The sequence below is a fragment of the Macaca nemestrina genome, chromosome 9, assembly GCF_043159975.1.
Source record: "Macaca nemestrina isolate mMacNem1 chromosome 9, mMacNem.hap1, whole genome shotgun sequence".
Lineage (NCBI taxonomy): Eukaryota > Metazoa > Chordata > Mammalia > Primates > Cercopithecidae > Macaca > Macaca nemestrina.
The window spans coordinates 20,542,701-20,558,110 of NC_092133.1; the positions used below are offsets into that span (position 1 = coordinate 20,542,701).

The 15,410-nt window shown below is 46.3% G+C and overlaps 1 protein-coding gene across 50 annotated transcripts in view; it reads right to left on the bottom strand.

The window, feature by feature from the left end:
* Window positions 1-15,410, bottom strand: part of LOC105467983 (transcription factor 7 like 2) — a 218,729-nt gene that overhangs the window by 24,599 nt on the left and 178,720 nt on the right. For all 50 annotated transcript variants that reach the window (XR_011607626.1, XM_071069103.1, XM_071069102.1 and 47 more), the window contains one exon: window positions 1,910-2,042. Coding sequence is in view for 49 of the 50 variants with exons in the window: in XM_071069103.1 (XP_070925204.1) it covers window positions 1,910-2,042 (133 nt within the window). In the remaining variant the exon portion in view is untranslated. The remainder of the gene's footprint in view (window positions 1-1,909; window positions 2,043-15,410) is intronic.

The window sequence follows — 15,410 nt, forward strand, 5'->3', positions numbered from 1 at the left end:
TTCACAAGGCACACATGAGGGGATTCTGCAAGTACGTGCCACCGCATGCCTGCCAGTTCCACAGGAGCACATTCTACAGTCGACTCTGACAGAGAAGAACTGATCTGTGCCGTTGAAGTGGGAGGCAAAAGGCACAATACCACAGAATTAAAACAGAGTAAAGGAGGGAACGGACTGCATGTTCGTGGATGAAAACGACTTCATTTTTTAAAAAATTCATTCAGGAAGCTTTTAATCTGTAAATTAAGTCTCCCTGGGTGACATTTTCATGCAGACATTGCTTTCTCTCTATTACAAAAACCAAACAGATTAGCTGGGCTTGGACCCTACACCGAGCCATTTGCACACTTGAAAGAATGTTCGCAGAGGAAAAGTAAACAGTCCACAGACGTTAATCATATGTTTTACGATAACCATTTAAAAGCTATTCCCTGTACTACCATTATTTAAATGAGACGTTGACGCTGCCATTCACTGGTGGAGCCTGGGGCCGGCTGGAGGAGGCCGCCAGGCATCCAAGCACCAGGCTCAGTCCTGCACCAGCACAAAGGGGCTCAGAGACCAGTAAAACCCAGCTCATGTGTGGCTTCTTTCAGGGGCAGTGAAGGCCGCCTAACCAGGCAGCCTACCTACCCCAGCACTACCAATCCCCTCTACCTACCCCAGCACTACCAATCCCCTCTAACGAAGTGATGCGTGATCACCAACTTAAACCCATCCTTCCAATTACTGAGCTGGGAAGGGAAACTCCTACCAACATACTGGGTAGCCTGAAAGACACACACTAAGCTTACCTGTTCTCCCAAGACCACCCCACCAGGAGCTGGGGCTGCCTGCCTGATTTAGATCTTGTTGAAGGAGAACTAAAAGTAACCCCACCTTCTCTCCTTCTCCCCTTTGGGAAAAAAGCAGTCAATGAACGACTGGGATAAAAAGGGGATGCTTGGTTGGGTGTGGTGGCTCATGCCTGTAATTCCAGCACTTTGGGAGGCCGAGGCGGTCAAAAATTCGAGACCAGCCTGGCCAACGTGGTGAAACCCTGTCTCTACTAAAAATACAAAAATTAGCTGGGTATGGTGGCACATGCCTGTAGTCCCAGCTACTTGGGAGGCTCAGGCAGGAGAATTGTTTAAAACTGGGAGGCAGAGGTCACAGGGAGCCAAAATCGCTCCACGGCACTCCAGCCTGAATGTCAGAGCAAGACTCTGTTTCAAAACAACAACAACAACAGGGACACTGAAAAGCATGGCAACTTCTCCCAGACACCCACTGGTTGTTCTAAGAAGAAATGAAGCAACCTGCCTGGGCTTCAGTATTCACATCTGTAAAATGGGCTCAGCAATACCTAGAATATTGTAGGGGACAAAGTTGTTAAATAAATTAGCGAAGAAAATGCAGAATCCAGTGATGTGGCTTTTTGAGGCTATACCAACAAGCCATTGTCAAGTAGTGACTGGAGCCTCTTAGCCAGCGAGGGAGCTGAGGTTTGGAAAGTCATGCTGTCACATCTTCCCAGGAAGCTGAGGAGGGACCCAAGAAATGCCTTCCATATGATTCCTGCATCCAGGTCTGTCTGAGGCTCTTAGAGTTAAAAGCCACTCCTGAAACATACTGAGGACTCAGAGCTGGGTTCCCAAGACAGCCCCTTCAGGGGCACTGGAAGCCATGAAGAGATATTTAACACTGCAAATGAGCTTCTCCAAAGGGAGTGGAAAACCACTCCCACACCAGGCCTCAATCACCCCAAAGAGCTTCCTTTTCAACACCCAGAAAAGCAACAGGGGCCCCCCACCACCGTTCCCACCCAGTCCCCTCCTGCTCCGCCCCTGGGGTTCCTGTGGAGGCCTCAACAGGTTCCCCAGAACCCCAGGACGAGCGCTCTACCTTGGCTCCCAAGCCCATGGCCTACCTGTTTTGGGGTCTACGTCGGCTGGTAAGTGTGGAGGTGGGTTTCCCGGCGTGAAGTGTTCATTGCTGTACGTGATAAGAGGCGTGAGGGGGTGGACATGGTGAGGGTGCTGCACCACTGGCACTTTGTTCGACTGTGGGGAGGAGAACAGAGAAAGACACCATCAAGCCGGTTCCGGCAGCCCAGGTCTTCAGAGCCCCCGGCCCGTGGGTTCCCCTGACTGCAGCCTCCCACCTGGATTTTCTAAGATGCACTCAACGCTGCCCGTCCCATACTCCCCCGAGTCTGAATAAATAGATAGTTGTAAGACGGCTCTCTGGTTGGGTCTGCTTTAGTTTTTATTTCCCCACCAAGCCTGGCTTTTAAAATACCTTCTCCATCCCTACCCCATTATGGAGCCCAAGAGTCTGCACTTTTCCCGTCCGCAGGTGAGTTGGAAGCCGGGACTTTAATCTCCCATGCTTACTGCGTTTCCGCATGTGGTGGGGACCTCCTACCCCAAGGCCCCACCTCCAGGAGGCAGGCAGGCTGCACAGGGGACCATCTAGGAAAACCACCACTTAAAAGAAACCGGCCGGGCCCAAATCCCACCCAGCCAGCCTCCTTAGCCACCGCTCCCCCCGCCCCCGACAGCTCCTATCCCCTCCCTGCCCTTAGAAACAGCCGGCATGCTACAGTCCTTCTCAGACAGTATGGACGCAAAGCCCCACTCGTGGTTTGGGTGGGAGTGTGAACTTTACCAGAAAGCTCTAAACTGCCTGGCAATCACCTGCATATTCTATGCAGATTACAGCAGCCCTGATTCATTAGGAATTTCATTAGAAAGTCATCCGGGAATGCTAATACATTAACTGGATGATGACGAATTGGGCTAATAAAAGGTACGCATTTTAGAAATGGGCAGTTCTAGAAAACAAAGTACAGGCATTTTTATGTTTGGGAAGGGTGGGTCAGTGGAGAGAAGCAGAGGGCGGGGTGGGGGGAAGAAAAGCATTTAAAAAATGTTTCTAGTTGCCAGACCCAGGCTTTCCCAAATTATTCTCCTCCTCTTTCCCCCACCTCCTGCTCAGTCCACCCCTCCCCACTCCACTACACTGTGCTATAACTTAGCCCAGCAAGATCACAAAGAAAAAATTAAGCTGAAACAAGCGAACTACTGGGCCATTTACGGAGAGTAATCCAATTGCAAAAAACCCTATTCCCCATAGAGGATTTTCACTAAAATCCTACAACAGGGACATTTAACCAGATTAGGTACCAGCGAAGATAAAGAGGCAAGTATTAGATGATGAATGGATTAGAGTCAAGTTTCATTTCAGAACGTGTCTTCATTTCCTTTTATTACTTTTAGGAAGGCACAACTTGCATTAACATCAAGGAAAAGGAATTGCATTAAAAGAAAAGAAGGAAGGTTCTAGTGCTGCCCACTAGCGCCTGTTGAGTTCAGGGATCACTAAGCAGTTAGTTCTCTTTACTGGGTGGGTCTCTTCCTGTCCATTTTTTTTTTTTTTTTTTAAATGGGTGAGGAAGGAATGTAATATAGGAACAGCATTTCTTACCACAGGTAATTGAGGGGGAAAGCATCTTTTAAAAAGTGCTTTTAACTTTTTTGTGGTTATGTGTGGAAAGAAAAATAAGGCCTTCTCTCTTAGATGCCCCAGAAAAAAACTGCAGAAAAAGAAGTCAACGCTTCCAACAGCCTGGTTTACCAATTCCTATGTATAACTGGCCTCTTGGAGAAAGGGGAGATCATGTCCAGATGACATGATCTGTTTACAGTAAAGAAGCACAAATCCCACAGCCATGTTCTAAGCAGGACTAAGGGGAGATGTGGGGAAAACCCTCTTTTTCTACTTTACAACAAAAGAGGAAGACAGCATTTGGGCAATAATGGAGTTCACTGAGCATAAGATTTAAAAATTAAGCCTCCACCTTCTTAGATATACATATGAAGGCGATTCCAACAAAAGGTGGGGCCCTGTGTTCTGGCTACCAACACCCTCTCCCAGTATTATTTTGCACGCCTGAGCCTAGCCAACTAGTGTTTTTGCTTATAGGAGCTTTGTGTTATATGCTACCATTTTGCAATCAAAGCAAGTAAGTTAAAAGCCACCAAAGCAGAGGGAGCTTTGGAAACCAGAAGCACTTCCACAGAAGGGGCAGCCATGAAGGGCTGGGCAGGCCAGGGCCAGGGTAAAGGGCTGCTACCTCATGGCCAGTGCTGGCACCTCATGGACAGGCACTAAGGATTCCTTAAGAAGAACATTTGCTCAGGACAACTTGAGAAATAAGGAACAAGGAAGCTCCCACACTGTGTGCTGAGGTGGGGAGGGAAAAGAGAAAAGGAGAGGAAAGGAGGGAAAGAGACAGACACGGATGAAGTGGAGACCTTTGGAGGCAAGGCTGTTGCTGCCTTCCAGAAGTTTTCTCTTTGGTTGGAAAGATACATACCCGCTGACATGAAAGAAAGCAGACCAGCTCCAGACAGTTTAAAGTGAGTGTGAAAAAACACCAGGGCCAGTGGGGAGAACCACCCACAGCCCAGAGAAGGGAAGATGATCACTCAGGGGTGGAAGGACTGATCAAGTACCACAGGAGGAGGACCACCATCAGCCATGAGAAGCAGCACATGGGAGAAGAAAGGGCTAGTGGTGGGCATCAGAACCAGCAGCAGTTAGCCCCGAGTCAAGCATCTCCCAGGATGCTTCCCACTCACTCAGATTCCCCAATCCTGGGAAATCTCTCAGTAGGCCCTGATTCATTCACAGTGGGTCTGGACTCAGGACCCAAGCATCTTGGGCCTGCTTCCTGGGTGTTGTGGGTGGTTCCTGTGTTCAGCCATGAGGACCACATGCACACAGGCAAGCACAGAGGTAAAGAGCCATGAGTTCTGATGAGGAATCAAGTCCTAGTTCTTAAGGAACCCAGGAAAAGCCTTAGCACATAACCTAGCACATAAGTTTGTTATTTATTATCTATTACAGTGGCTTATTAGTAATGTTATTTTTACTGTTAAGAAGAAGCTGTCCAGATGACATGATCTGTTTACAGTAAAGAAGCACAAATCCCACAGCCATCTTCTAAGCAGGACTAAGGGGAGATGCGGGGAAAACCTTCTTTCTCTACTTTGCAACAAAAGAGGAAGACAGCATTTGGGCAACAATGGAGTTCACTGAGCATAAGATTTAAAAATTAAGTCTCCATCTTCTTAGATATACATATGAAGGCGATTCCAACAAAAGGTTCTATCCCCCTGTGTTCTGGCTACAAACACCTCTCCCAGTATTATGTTGCACACCTGAGCCTAGCCAACTAGTTTTTTCCTGTTCAGTCAAAACTATATCATGGGGGGGGGGGGGTGGGGGTGGGGGGGATGGTAGGGAATTGGAAGCTTTAGGTGCTGCCAGGCTTTAGGGCAAAAAAATGGGACCTGTACTAGGACTAGCCCTACTCCTTTCTGACCTCAACTGCATGCCAGGCAGGTCCCTGTGAAAGAACAGAACTTCCTCTCTGTCCAAGCTCATGGGTTCCCTTGCAAGAGAGGAGAACTCTGTGGTCATACCTGCCAAAGCCAGGGACTACCTGCCACTCCATCCAACCTCCCTCTACCTGGAATCCTCTATGATGGAAGGATTTTCTTCTTGCAAATGCCTATGTCTCTCCGGCCTCAGACCCCAGAACCCTTTCTTCCTACATCACATGATGCCCATTGCTGGGGGTGTGTGTGCACCCAACCTAAGTTCCTTAGGGACAAGGACTATGTCTTCTAGAACTTGTGTCCTCCCAAATGACCAGCCTGTGGAATGGAGAGCACATTCTCCTAAACTGCATAAGAACCACCAGATTGCAACTGCAAGCATTTGAAGGGAAAGACAAAGCCAAATCACAGATTCACTTCAAGTAAACGGTGGCGCTCTTTAAATGTAGTGTCCTTAGAATCACAGAACAGAACGTAGTGGTCCTTCCGGACCATCCAGTTCAATACCCTTGCAGACACCATCTCAACTACAGCTGTGCCTTTAAAAGGGTTTTAGGGGCAACTGGCAATGCACACAGTGATTCAAGAACTGAATTCAAGGAATACCTGGGTTTTAATTCTTCCTCACCAGGTTGGCTGCGTGACCTCTCTCAAGACTTCCTTTCTGTCTCTGTCAACTCCGGATGAGAATCATGTCTACCTCGCAGGGTTGTGAAAACTAAACGAGAACTTGCATGTAAAGTATTTAGCACAGTGACAGGCACAAGCTAAATGTGCAATACAAAGATGCTTTGAAAATGCAATCCGATAAATACTAATGATGACGCAGTTCACTATCCCTCTAGCCTCTTCTGATTTAATTCATGGAGCGAGGGGGACACACAGCCACGACTCCACTCCTGATTTCAAAGGTAAGGATGTTTGTTTATGGGGCAAGATCGTTCTAGACGATTAGTGGCACTTTCCTCAGGCACATACCCTTCTTCAAAATGAGGTGTTTAATTAATCCATATATTTTAATATCTCTTGTGAGAAGAGTCATCATTTCACTATGCCAATAAATGAGATTGCCACAGAGGAGCTGAAAGTCAAACAAACAAAAAAAAAAGGCAGGTAGAGATGATCATGGTCCCTTCCAGATCAGGGCAAGGGCCTTTAAGTAAGAGCTGTCACAAATGAAACACCAAAGAATCCAAATAGAAAGATGCCCCTTGGACATTCTCCTTCTCTTTGAGCACCTCCCACTTCTCTAACGAGGTCTTTAAGAATTGTGTTCAAAACCGCACCACCCTAAGAAAATTCAGATGTGAAAAGTAACTTGGTTGCAACATAGACAACCTTCCAGAAATGTACTCATGGCAACTAAATTAGCAGCAACTATCCATGCTGGGGGTGCTGGTGGGCTCATTAGCCTGCAGTACTTATTCCCTCCCCTTTTTCTCTCTTTATAAACAGAGCCCAATGTGCAAGGGAAACAGCTCAACATAAGGCCAGGTGCCTTTTTGGGAACTATTTTACCTAAATACATCTTCAAAACTACATGGGGATACAAAGTCATCACGACCAGTGACAGCGAACCAACGTTCAAGGTCATGGTAGTGATGGTCAAGCAGAGCTGTGTGAAGAGCCTGCGTTGCTGTACTGAACTCTGAAAACATGATGAAAACGGACTCTCTGAGCCACAAAAACAGCAAACACTCATATACGAATAACTCACATAATTTCAAAACTGTTATACCATAGCTGCCGAAGTCACACCACCACCATCAGCTCAGAACACCTTTTCTAGATGAAATGAGGGTAGGATGGGGATTGACCGGTTGCGACCCCTGAAGCACTACCATCCACACCAGCACAGCTCAGGGTGGCCACTGTTCAATGGTGCCTTGGGCTCTGTGTCTGTGTGCCTCTGTGCTGAGTTCATGGCGTGCTTTATTCTAGGAAATCCTCACGACGAGCCTATGAAGTAGTCGGCATTTGTTATCAGTTCCACGCAGTAGGTAAAGATATTTTTTTTCCAGGTTACATGCCTTGAGAGAGTGGTGTTTCTAAGCTCTGCAGCCTCACCTGCCTGCCTCCACCACCCCACCTCTGCACTGTCCCAGTCTGCAGAAACTGGCATTACTGGGATGGGGTTAATTGCTGTGTTCATCTAGTGAGATGCACCCAATGAGATCAGCCTGGGCCAACCTTCCCACTGGACACAGCTGCTTCAGGACTCTCGGTGGGATCTGTCCTCAAACTCCCACCTACCAATCGCTGCATCCTAGACCATTTTCGGCAGGTATTACCCCCAAAACCCAAATTAGGAGGAGCTCAGGGTTCCCTGCCTTAGCCAGGCATACCCTTGCCACAGGGCATTGAGTATTTTTAGCAGGGATTTTTACACATGTGGCTGATTATGGGAAGAGGACCGGGGATGCAGGGGATAAAGACATTTAATAGGATGTTTCTGCTTCTCAAATACAAACACGCAATATATTGGCCCAGCAGGATTCAGATGATAAAAAACACTTTACGTGGTCAGTCCTGGGCTGACAAGAATCTAAAGAAAAAGGCCACCAAAAAACCGAGCCATTAAATGAAGTAAACAGTATCTATGTAAAAGGAACCAAAATCCTCATCTGACTTTATGATTATTCAGGGCTTTATGCTTTCTACCTGGAGAAATCGCTATTTCGCAAAGCCAAGCTTTCCTCTGTCCGCTTCCTTAGGTTCCATGGGTTTTCAGCATTGAATAGTTAAATTATAAAGAAAAGGTCCTTTAACAGCCCTCAAGGCACACAAAGCCCTTCCACCCAAAGTATTCATCGTATTCATCGACTACAGGGGGGGGGAATGGGGAGGGGGAGGAGCCCCTGTGGCTGACCTTTGACCTTTCAAGAACCGTTAAGCATAGCCCTCTGCAACTTGGCCATGCCACCCTCATCGCCAAGCGCCCACACACCCATCCAGACGCTGTTCTTCATTTGGAACCTGGCAAGTGAAAGATTGATTAAGGCACTTCTAAGATCCCTCTGCTTAGTCCCCCTCTCACCCCGACCCCACAAGCCTCTATAACTGTGGGCAACCTAGAGGGAATGAAAGCTCGCCATTCACCTCCGCAACCTATTAATCAACAGACGCTGAAAACAAATAGAGCCATTGCTGGCCCTGGTGTCTCCCTTGGCCCTCCTCTTCAATACGCCCCTACTGCTGCCCTCTTTCTGCAGGAGGAAAATGGGGCCAGAAAGTGCCTTTAGGAGCTCCGCACAATAAAACTAAAGCAACAGAGGAGCATTTGTCAGCCTTTTCCCCTCCTCACGGTGGGCATGGAAGGTCTTTGGGGGTCTTCACTTACCAGCCCTCCCAGGGGCTGAAATCAGCATGAGGAAGGGACACTATTCACTCCAGGTTTACATTTAAAAATGGGTTTATAGTCCACCTCTATGTATTTTTCCAGACGCCGTTTGCTATGGCTGCAGCAAGACCAATGGCAACAGCTAAAACGTTAAGAAAAATTTCACGTCACTGAAGCTGTGGCAAGTTGGGGAAGAGGACAGGTTGGGGACACAACGAAGGAAGGACTGTTTCTTATCTATCAACCACCCTTTGGCAACTCAGCCAAGGTAACCCTCCTGTCCCCAACAACCTATGACCCCCAGCAGTTAGGAACTATTTCTGCTGATGGGATGGTCACAGGAGACAGACACAGCCAGTGCAATCTGGGCCCAGCCCTGCATGGACAGTCCCATCCCAACCCAGCAGGCCAACACTTGCTTTTGCATCCTGCAAACCTCTTATATATACACAGAAAAAAAAACAGCAGTCATGACTTCCTCCCGTGGCCCCAAATGGATGGGCTTCCTCAGAGCATTTTACCCTGGCCCGTGCCCCTCTCCCCTTGCAGCTAGACAGGACCCATCCAGCGCCGTGGCCGGGGTCCTTTCTTAGTTGAATGTTGCTCCTTTCTGTCTAAGGCCTTGCTCCCAGCTAATGGTGGATTGTTTCCCTGGACAAGACTTCTATTGGTAGCTACAGCACTGCCTGTTGGAAATAATAAATAAAAGACAGAAGGTTTCACAGGGTTCGAGTTTTACTTGAAGAAACAAGGTGGTAAGAGAAAAGAGATCTGCCTGTGAGATGCAGAAAAGCGAAGCCCACCCTGCCAGCCACAGCACACAGCCTGCATCCTCCGGCTGGGCTGCTGCAGAGCCCACCCCCGCAGGCTGCAGAGTTAGAGCAGAGTCAGAGCGTCAGAGCATCTCCGACCCCCGAGAGCCTCCCAGGAAGGGTGCTGCTTATTTGTTTTGTAAATTATCAATGGCTGGCTTTTATTTCTCTTTCTCTCTCTCTCTCTCTCTCTGTCTGGAATCAAATCCATTTAGACAGCAAGAGGAGGAAGAGAGACGATTCTCCCTGCCGTCTGTGAAATTTTGCCGACTCATAGTTTCTCATGGATTCACACAGGCATTAAAATTCTCCTTGCTGGGAAATGACTGAACAGAGCAAGCAGGGAGAGGAGAAACGTGCAGTCAGTTTTCATCCAAATTCTCACACACACACAGGCAAATACCTAGAACAAACTCGATCACTTCAAGTCCTTGACCTTTTTTGGGGGTAGCCCTTTCTATATTATAAGCACCCAGCTGGTAACACACCAAACAGACTGCCAAACGTGAAGGGTCGAGAGGACCAAGTTCAACTCTTAAAGACCTTTTCTCAATCCTCGAAAGGAGGATGGAAGGGCTGGGGGGTGAGAGGTGGTGGGTGGGCTGGAGGTGTTGGGATGGAGGAATAGAGGAACATTCGAATCTGGAAAATAAAGAAGGTGTTGAGATGGAGGAATAGAGGAACATTCGAATCTGGAAAATAAAGAAGGTGTTGAGATGGAGGAATAGAGGAACATTCGAACCTGGAAAATAAAGATGTGCACCAGCTGCTTGGCTTTGTGAAGACCGCAGCCAAGGCCTGACCAGCAAAGCTGTGCATTCACAGGCTCTTGAACAATTACTTCCAGTTAAGTTCATTAAACATAATTTATTTCCACTCATTCTCATTTATTTTCCAATTAAAAAGAAAACATCCCATTGTGCCTCCCCTAGCCAACCTTTAAAACACTTGCAAGCTTACTTCTTAGCCCACCCGGTCCAGGCTCACCCCTGATCAGCGAGTTTCCAGGGTTTTCTTCCTGCCTGCCTCTGCCTCCCTCCGGCAGCGTCACAAAATTCTCAACCTGGAGGTCAGTGAGGGGGCGCGACAGGCACAACGGGGCCCTCTGTCCTAATCCTCCACCAGGTCTCAGGGATGAAGAACCAGTCACTTCACCCCTAAGTAATTTCCCAGGAATCTGCAACCTCCACCCTCCCGCCAAATATTTCTCTACTACTTGGGTATTAAATGATTAGCGTTAACATAATCAATCTTGTTAAGTGTCCGAATTTGCAGAGAATGTTTGGGATTGGGTAAGAGAGTACAGCTGTTTCTAGGAGAGCGGATCTTCCAAACCGAGCCAGAAATAAATCGAACCTATCCCAAATGAAGAAATCCAAAAGCTCAAATTCAAAACAACTTTTAACAAATAATAATGATTTCCAGAACACCCCCTCGCCACCAAACACAACAACCCCAAATCTAGAGATTGCTAAATATAATGGAAAGGAAATCACCAATTTTGATTTAGAGCAAATTTTAAGAGCATAATGGTTATTACATCCTGAGGAATTCAAGAAAGAAATAGTGAACAAAATCTGACACCGACTTTCTAATTTATTTACAAGGAACAGCTGCATAAAAAGCTCTTTTGTTTTTCTTGTATACCCTGTGCCTAACTTTCCAATCTCAGTCTTATTTGAAAATCATGCCTACTCCACGGAGTCTGAGAAAAGCTCAAGAAACAGCTTTTTTCCTTCGCTGATCAGGTAAATTTTCCCCACAGAAAAGAGGAGGTAAGCCAAGAGGAAGAATGAACGTTTCCACTCATGTGGCTCAACAAATACAAATGCCCAAACCCTGGGATTCAGCAAAGACCGACGGAAAGGAAGACGAACACAAAAGCAGAACTGCATTGTTCTGTTCTATCCTGCCTTGTTAGTATCCCAAACGTGGGCATCCTTTAACGGGCATCTGCAGTCAGAATAAATAACACGCATGAAAATGACGCCGAGTCACCATGGGACGAAGAGGGTAAACACAATTGCTGTCCCTCCGATCTCCAGTTGATGTGTTGCAAGTTTAGGGAACGAGGGAGTGACCCAGGCAAAGTTGAATTTTTTCAAAAATCCTCAAATGTGTGCAGAAGTATGTAATCTGGAGGGCATGTCAGGATTTCATCACATTCCAAAATATTGCAGAAGGAAAGAATTCTATTACACAGCTCAGCCAGGTCCCCAACAACCCCAAACCACAAAGGGGAGGTTTCCCTAAGAATACAAGGTTTCAGGCTCTGCTGCTTCCAGAAAATGCCGATGCAGCAGCCTGTTGTGACTATACAGAGATCATAATATCTGTATCATTGGAGTCGGGAATTTACATTTTCAAAGAACTCCCTTCTCATAAGACATCAAGAATAGTGGTTTACTCCCACCAAGACAACAGGACCACTATTAACACAGGTAATTTGAGAAAACTAGGGTCTAGAACCTCAAGATGGGAGACTGTACCGGGTGTAATATTTGCAGTAACACAACGTACACATTTGCAACACAGCCTCCACTCTCTTCCCCACCATTCCTGACAGTTTACACAATCCTAGATTGAACCAAAAAGTTGCACACAACTAGAAAGGAAAACCAAGATTTACACCCATCGTTATTTTAGGCTCAACTAGAGAACTATCTATGATCTTGTGTTTTAATATGACACACAGAATTTAATTCATGATGTTGAAAATATAAACATAAGATTATGGTATATTTCATTCCTTCTCACCCCAAAATTGGATGGAAGAGCTTATCGACCACTGCAGATTATTTCTGTTTGGTCATACAATAACACCACAAATAATAAAAGTAATAATAAAAGTAATTAAGGAATTGCCTCCAAATTCAAGAGAATCCCCTTACAGCTTGTGGCAAAAGATAATCACTGAAGCTGGGCGCGATGGCTCACGCCTGTAATCCTAACACTTTGGGAGACTGAGACGGGCAGATCACCTGAGGTCAGAAGTTCAAGACCAGCCTGGCCAACGTGGTGAAACCCCCTTCTCTACTAAAAATACAAAAATTAGCTGGGCGTGTTGGTGCATGCTTGTGATACCAGCTACTCAGGAGGCTGAGGCAGGGGAATTGTTTGAACCCGGGAGGCGAAGGTTGCGAAGGAGCCGAGATCTCGCCATTGCACTCCAGCCTGGGCGAAAAGAGTGAAACTCCATCTCAAAAAACAAAATAATAATAATAATAATTAAAAGAAAAGATATCAAGACACAGTTGAAGAGAGTATAATGGATCCTAAACCCCAAATTCATATTGCAAAAGGGCCTTCTCCCTAATCATTAACAGCACAATGAGCTGTCATCAGGCTCTTTTCCAAAACACATTTTATATTAAGTTTACAAAACATACCACAAGCAAGACCATAGCCCTAAAAAGCCGGCATCTAAATCTGGAGATTGACAACTAAAGACAGAGCAACAGAAAGTTAGCATTAAATATGAAACCAAAATACACAGTTTACACAGCCCTGCTACTGTTAAAGCCTTATCGCTCAAAACTTTCAAGCTTTTAAAGTATGCTCCTCTATGAGGCAATGTCGTTTTCCTTCTCTCTCTTTCGATGGAGCCCACCCTGGTGGGTGAAGAAAAAAATTATTTGTTAGAAGAAATTCCAAACCGTACCACCCCTTCCCAGATTCCAGCTCACCCGTACTTGGGGAACAGGGTCTGCCTTACCATAGAAGTGTAAGGACTGTGATGAAAGTCAGACTTCTCTCCTCCCCATCTTTTTTTAACCCTTTCTCCCCCTCCCCAAAAAACTGCTGTGAAAATGACTCAGAGAAAGGGCATAGCTTGAGTTGACCATTTATTGTTTTGTTTTTTCCTTCCCAAGATCTAAATTGTGGGGGGGGGGGGGGGGCGGGCATAGGTTTAATGGTCAATACCATAAGCATGGACATGAACACACACACATCCCCCCCATACGCACACCCCATACACATACCACACACCCCACTACTCACCCAGCAATTCAAATTGAGGTGCCAACCGCCCAACTGCTGGAACAGAGAGACCCCGGAGGCTACTGCGCCTCCCTTACCACTCAAATCTTCCATTCCCACTAAAATTGTATCCCTAGGGTACATAACAGCCTTGGTTTTCCCTCTCTCCACCTCTAAAAAAACTTTCTCTGTACCTTCGAGATGGGACTGGGCCAGTTTTTTTTCTCCTCCCTTTCTGCTTTTCTCACTTTTCTTTTTCCTCCCAGCTTCCCCTCCCTTTAAAGCTTTCACTTAAAGAACTGAAAAAAAGCATCTAAAAAGATCGAAATGGCCCCAGATTCCTGGCCAAATAGGCTCAAAATGCTCACAGTTGTCACTCATATTGCCTAGAATTATTTTGTTAATCCTTCCCCCTGCACACACATCCCTTAAAAAATCTTAAAAATAAAAAACAAAAAATCCACTAATCATCTAGAGTTCAGCTGGTTGCAGATTTAATTAAAAAAAAAAAATTAAAAACTCCTTCTACTTTCTAATCTTTGCCACTACAGAATCTGTGAAGGAAGGGGGAAGGTCCATGTTCCCCAGCCAGCTCAGGGCACCTCAGCAAAGTCCCCTCCCTCACCCGTTACCTTGGGCAGCAGGGAGAGAGCTGCCGCTAAGAGTAGCAAAGAAATTACGGTCAGCCATGAGGGAAAATGATCAACCGAGAGTGCAGGAGGCAGGCACTTTATCTGCAAGATTGTCAAATCCCTCCAAACAAATTTCTTAGGCAGAGGGCTGCGATGGGAGAGGGGAGGGAGGAGGAATGGATATTTTCTTGTCACAGTGACACGGAAGTGACACTTTGCAGGGCCTTGCCTGCCCTGTATACACCCTCTCTTCCTAGAGTAACAGAATGTGCCTGAAAGATTTTCAACTGGCCTCCCTGGAAGCAGAAGAAAGGAAGCTTCCTGGTCTCACTAGTATTCCAATAGTCAGAATGCTAACTCGCTTTTTCGACTGTTGAATTTTGTGAGCTTTCCCCAGGAATAGAGAGAGAAAGAGAAAGAGAAGGAGGGGAAACGGCAGAGGGATGCAAAGGCTAGAGCTGAATCCCACAAACCCGACTTACTTTTCCTGGGGCTCTTATGGGATCCAGGGCCGGGTACATTTGTGTGGGTTTAACTTAACTTGAGTTGAGACATTCAGACATCACAGGCCAGAAATCGTCCTCTTTTACATGAAGGAGGGGAGTGTGGGAGGGTGGCCGCTCAAGGAGGGATTACAGACAGAAAAAGTTGCAGGGGACAAAACTCATCCAGACCGCTTTTCTGGTCTTTTCCCACCCCAAGTGTTAAACCATTTCACCCTCTTCAAAAGCAAATACACAACTCCGATTTGCATACACGTAAGAAAACACCCCTGCTGCCACAGAGAATCCTGGACTTGTGTGGCTTGAGGCAAGACCAGTGGCAAAGATTTGGTTTCTTCTGGCGGCAGGACACCTAAGGTAGAGATGTTTTTAATTTACTGAACTGATTGCCCATCTGTTTATCTCCAAACCCACATCATGTTTTCATGATGTAGGTCTTTAAACAATCTGTTAATACACAGGACAAGTTAATCACCCTCGCCACTCCCCCACCAAAAAAATCAACAAAAACAAGGGCTGGGAGGGCTTAAAGATAACAAAAAAGTAGGAATTCTTCATTTTCTTCTTTTCTTCTTTTTTAAAATACTGCTCCGTGGCCTCTCTTTCTGGACTTATCTGGCCTTCCTGTGTAAGTGTCAGGCAGCAATCTTTAAGGCCCTTAATACCAAAACAAAACCCTGCCATTCCCTTTACATGGTGGTAACAAAAGCAATGAGCCTCCACTTTGACAAGTAAAAAGCCCCAACCACACAGCC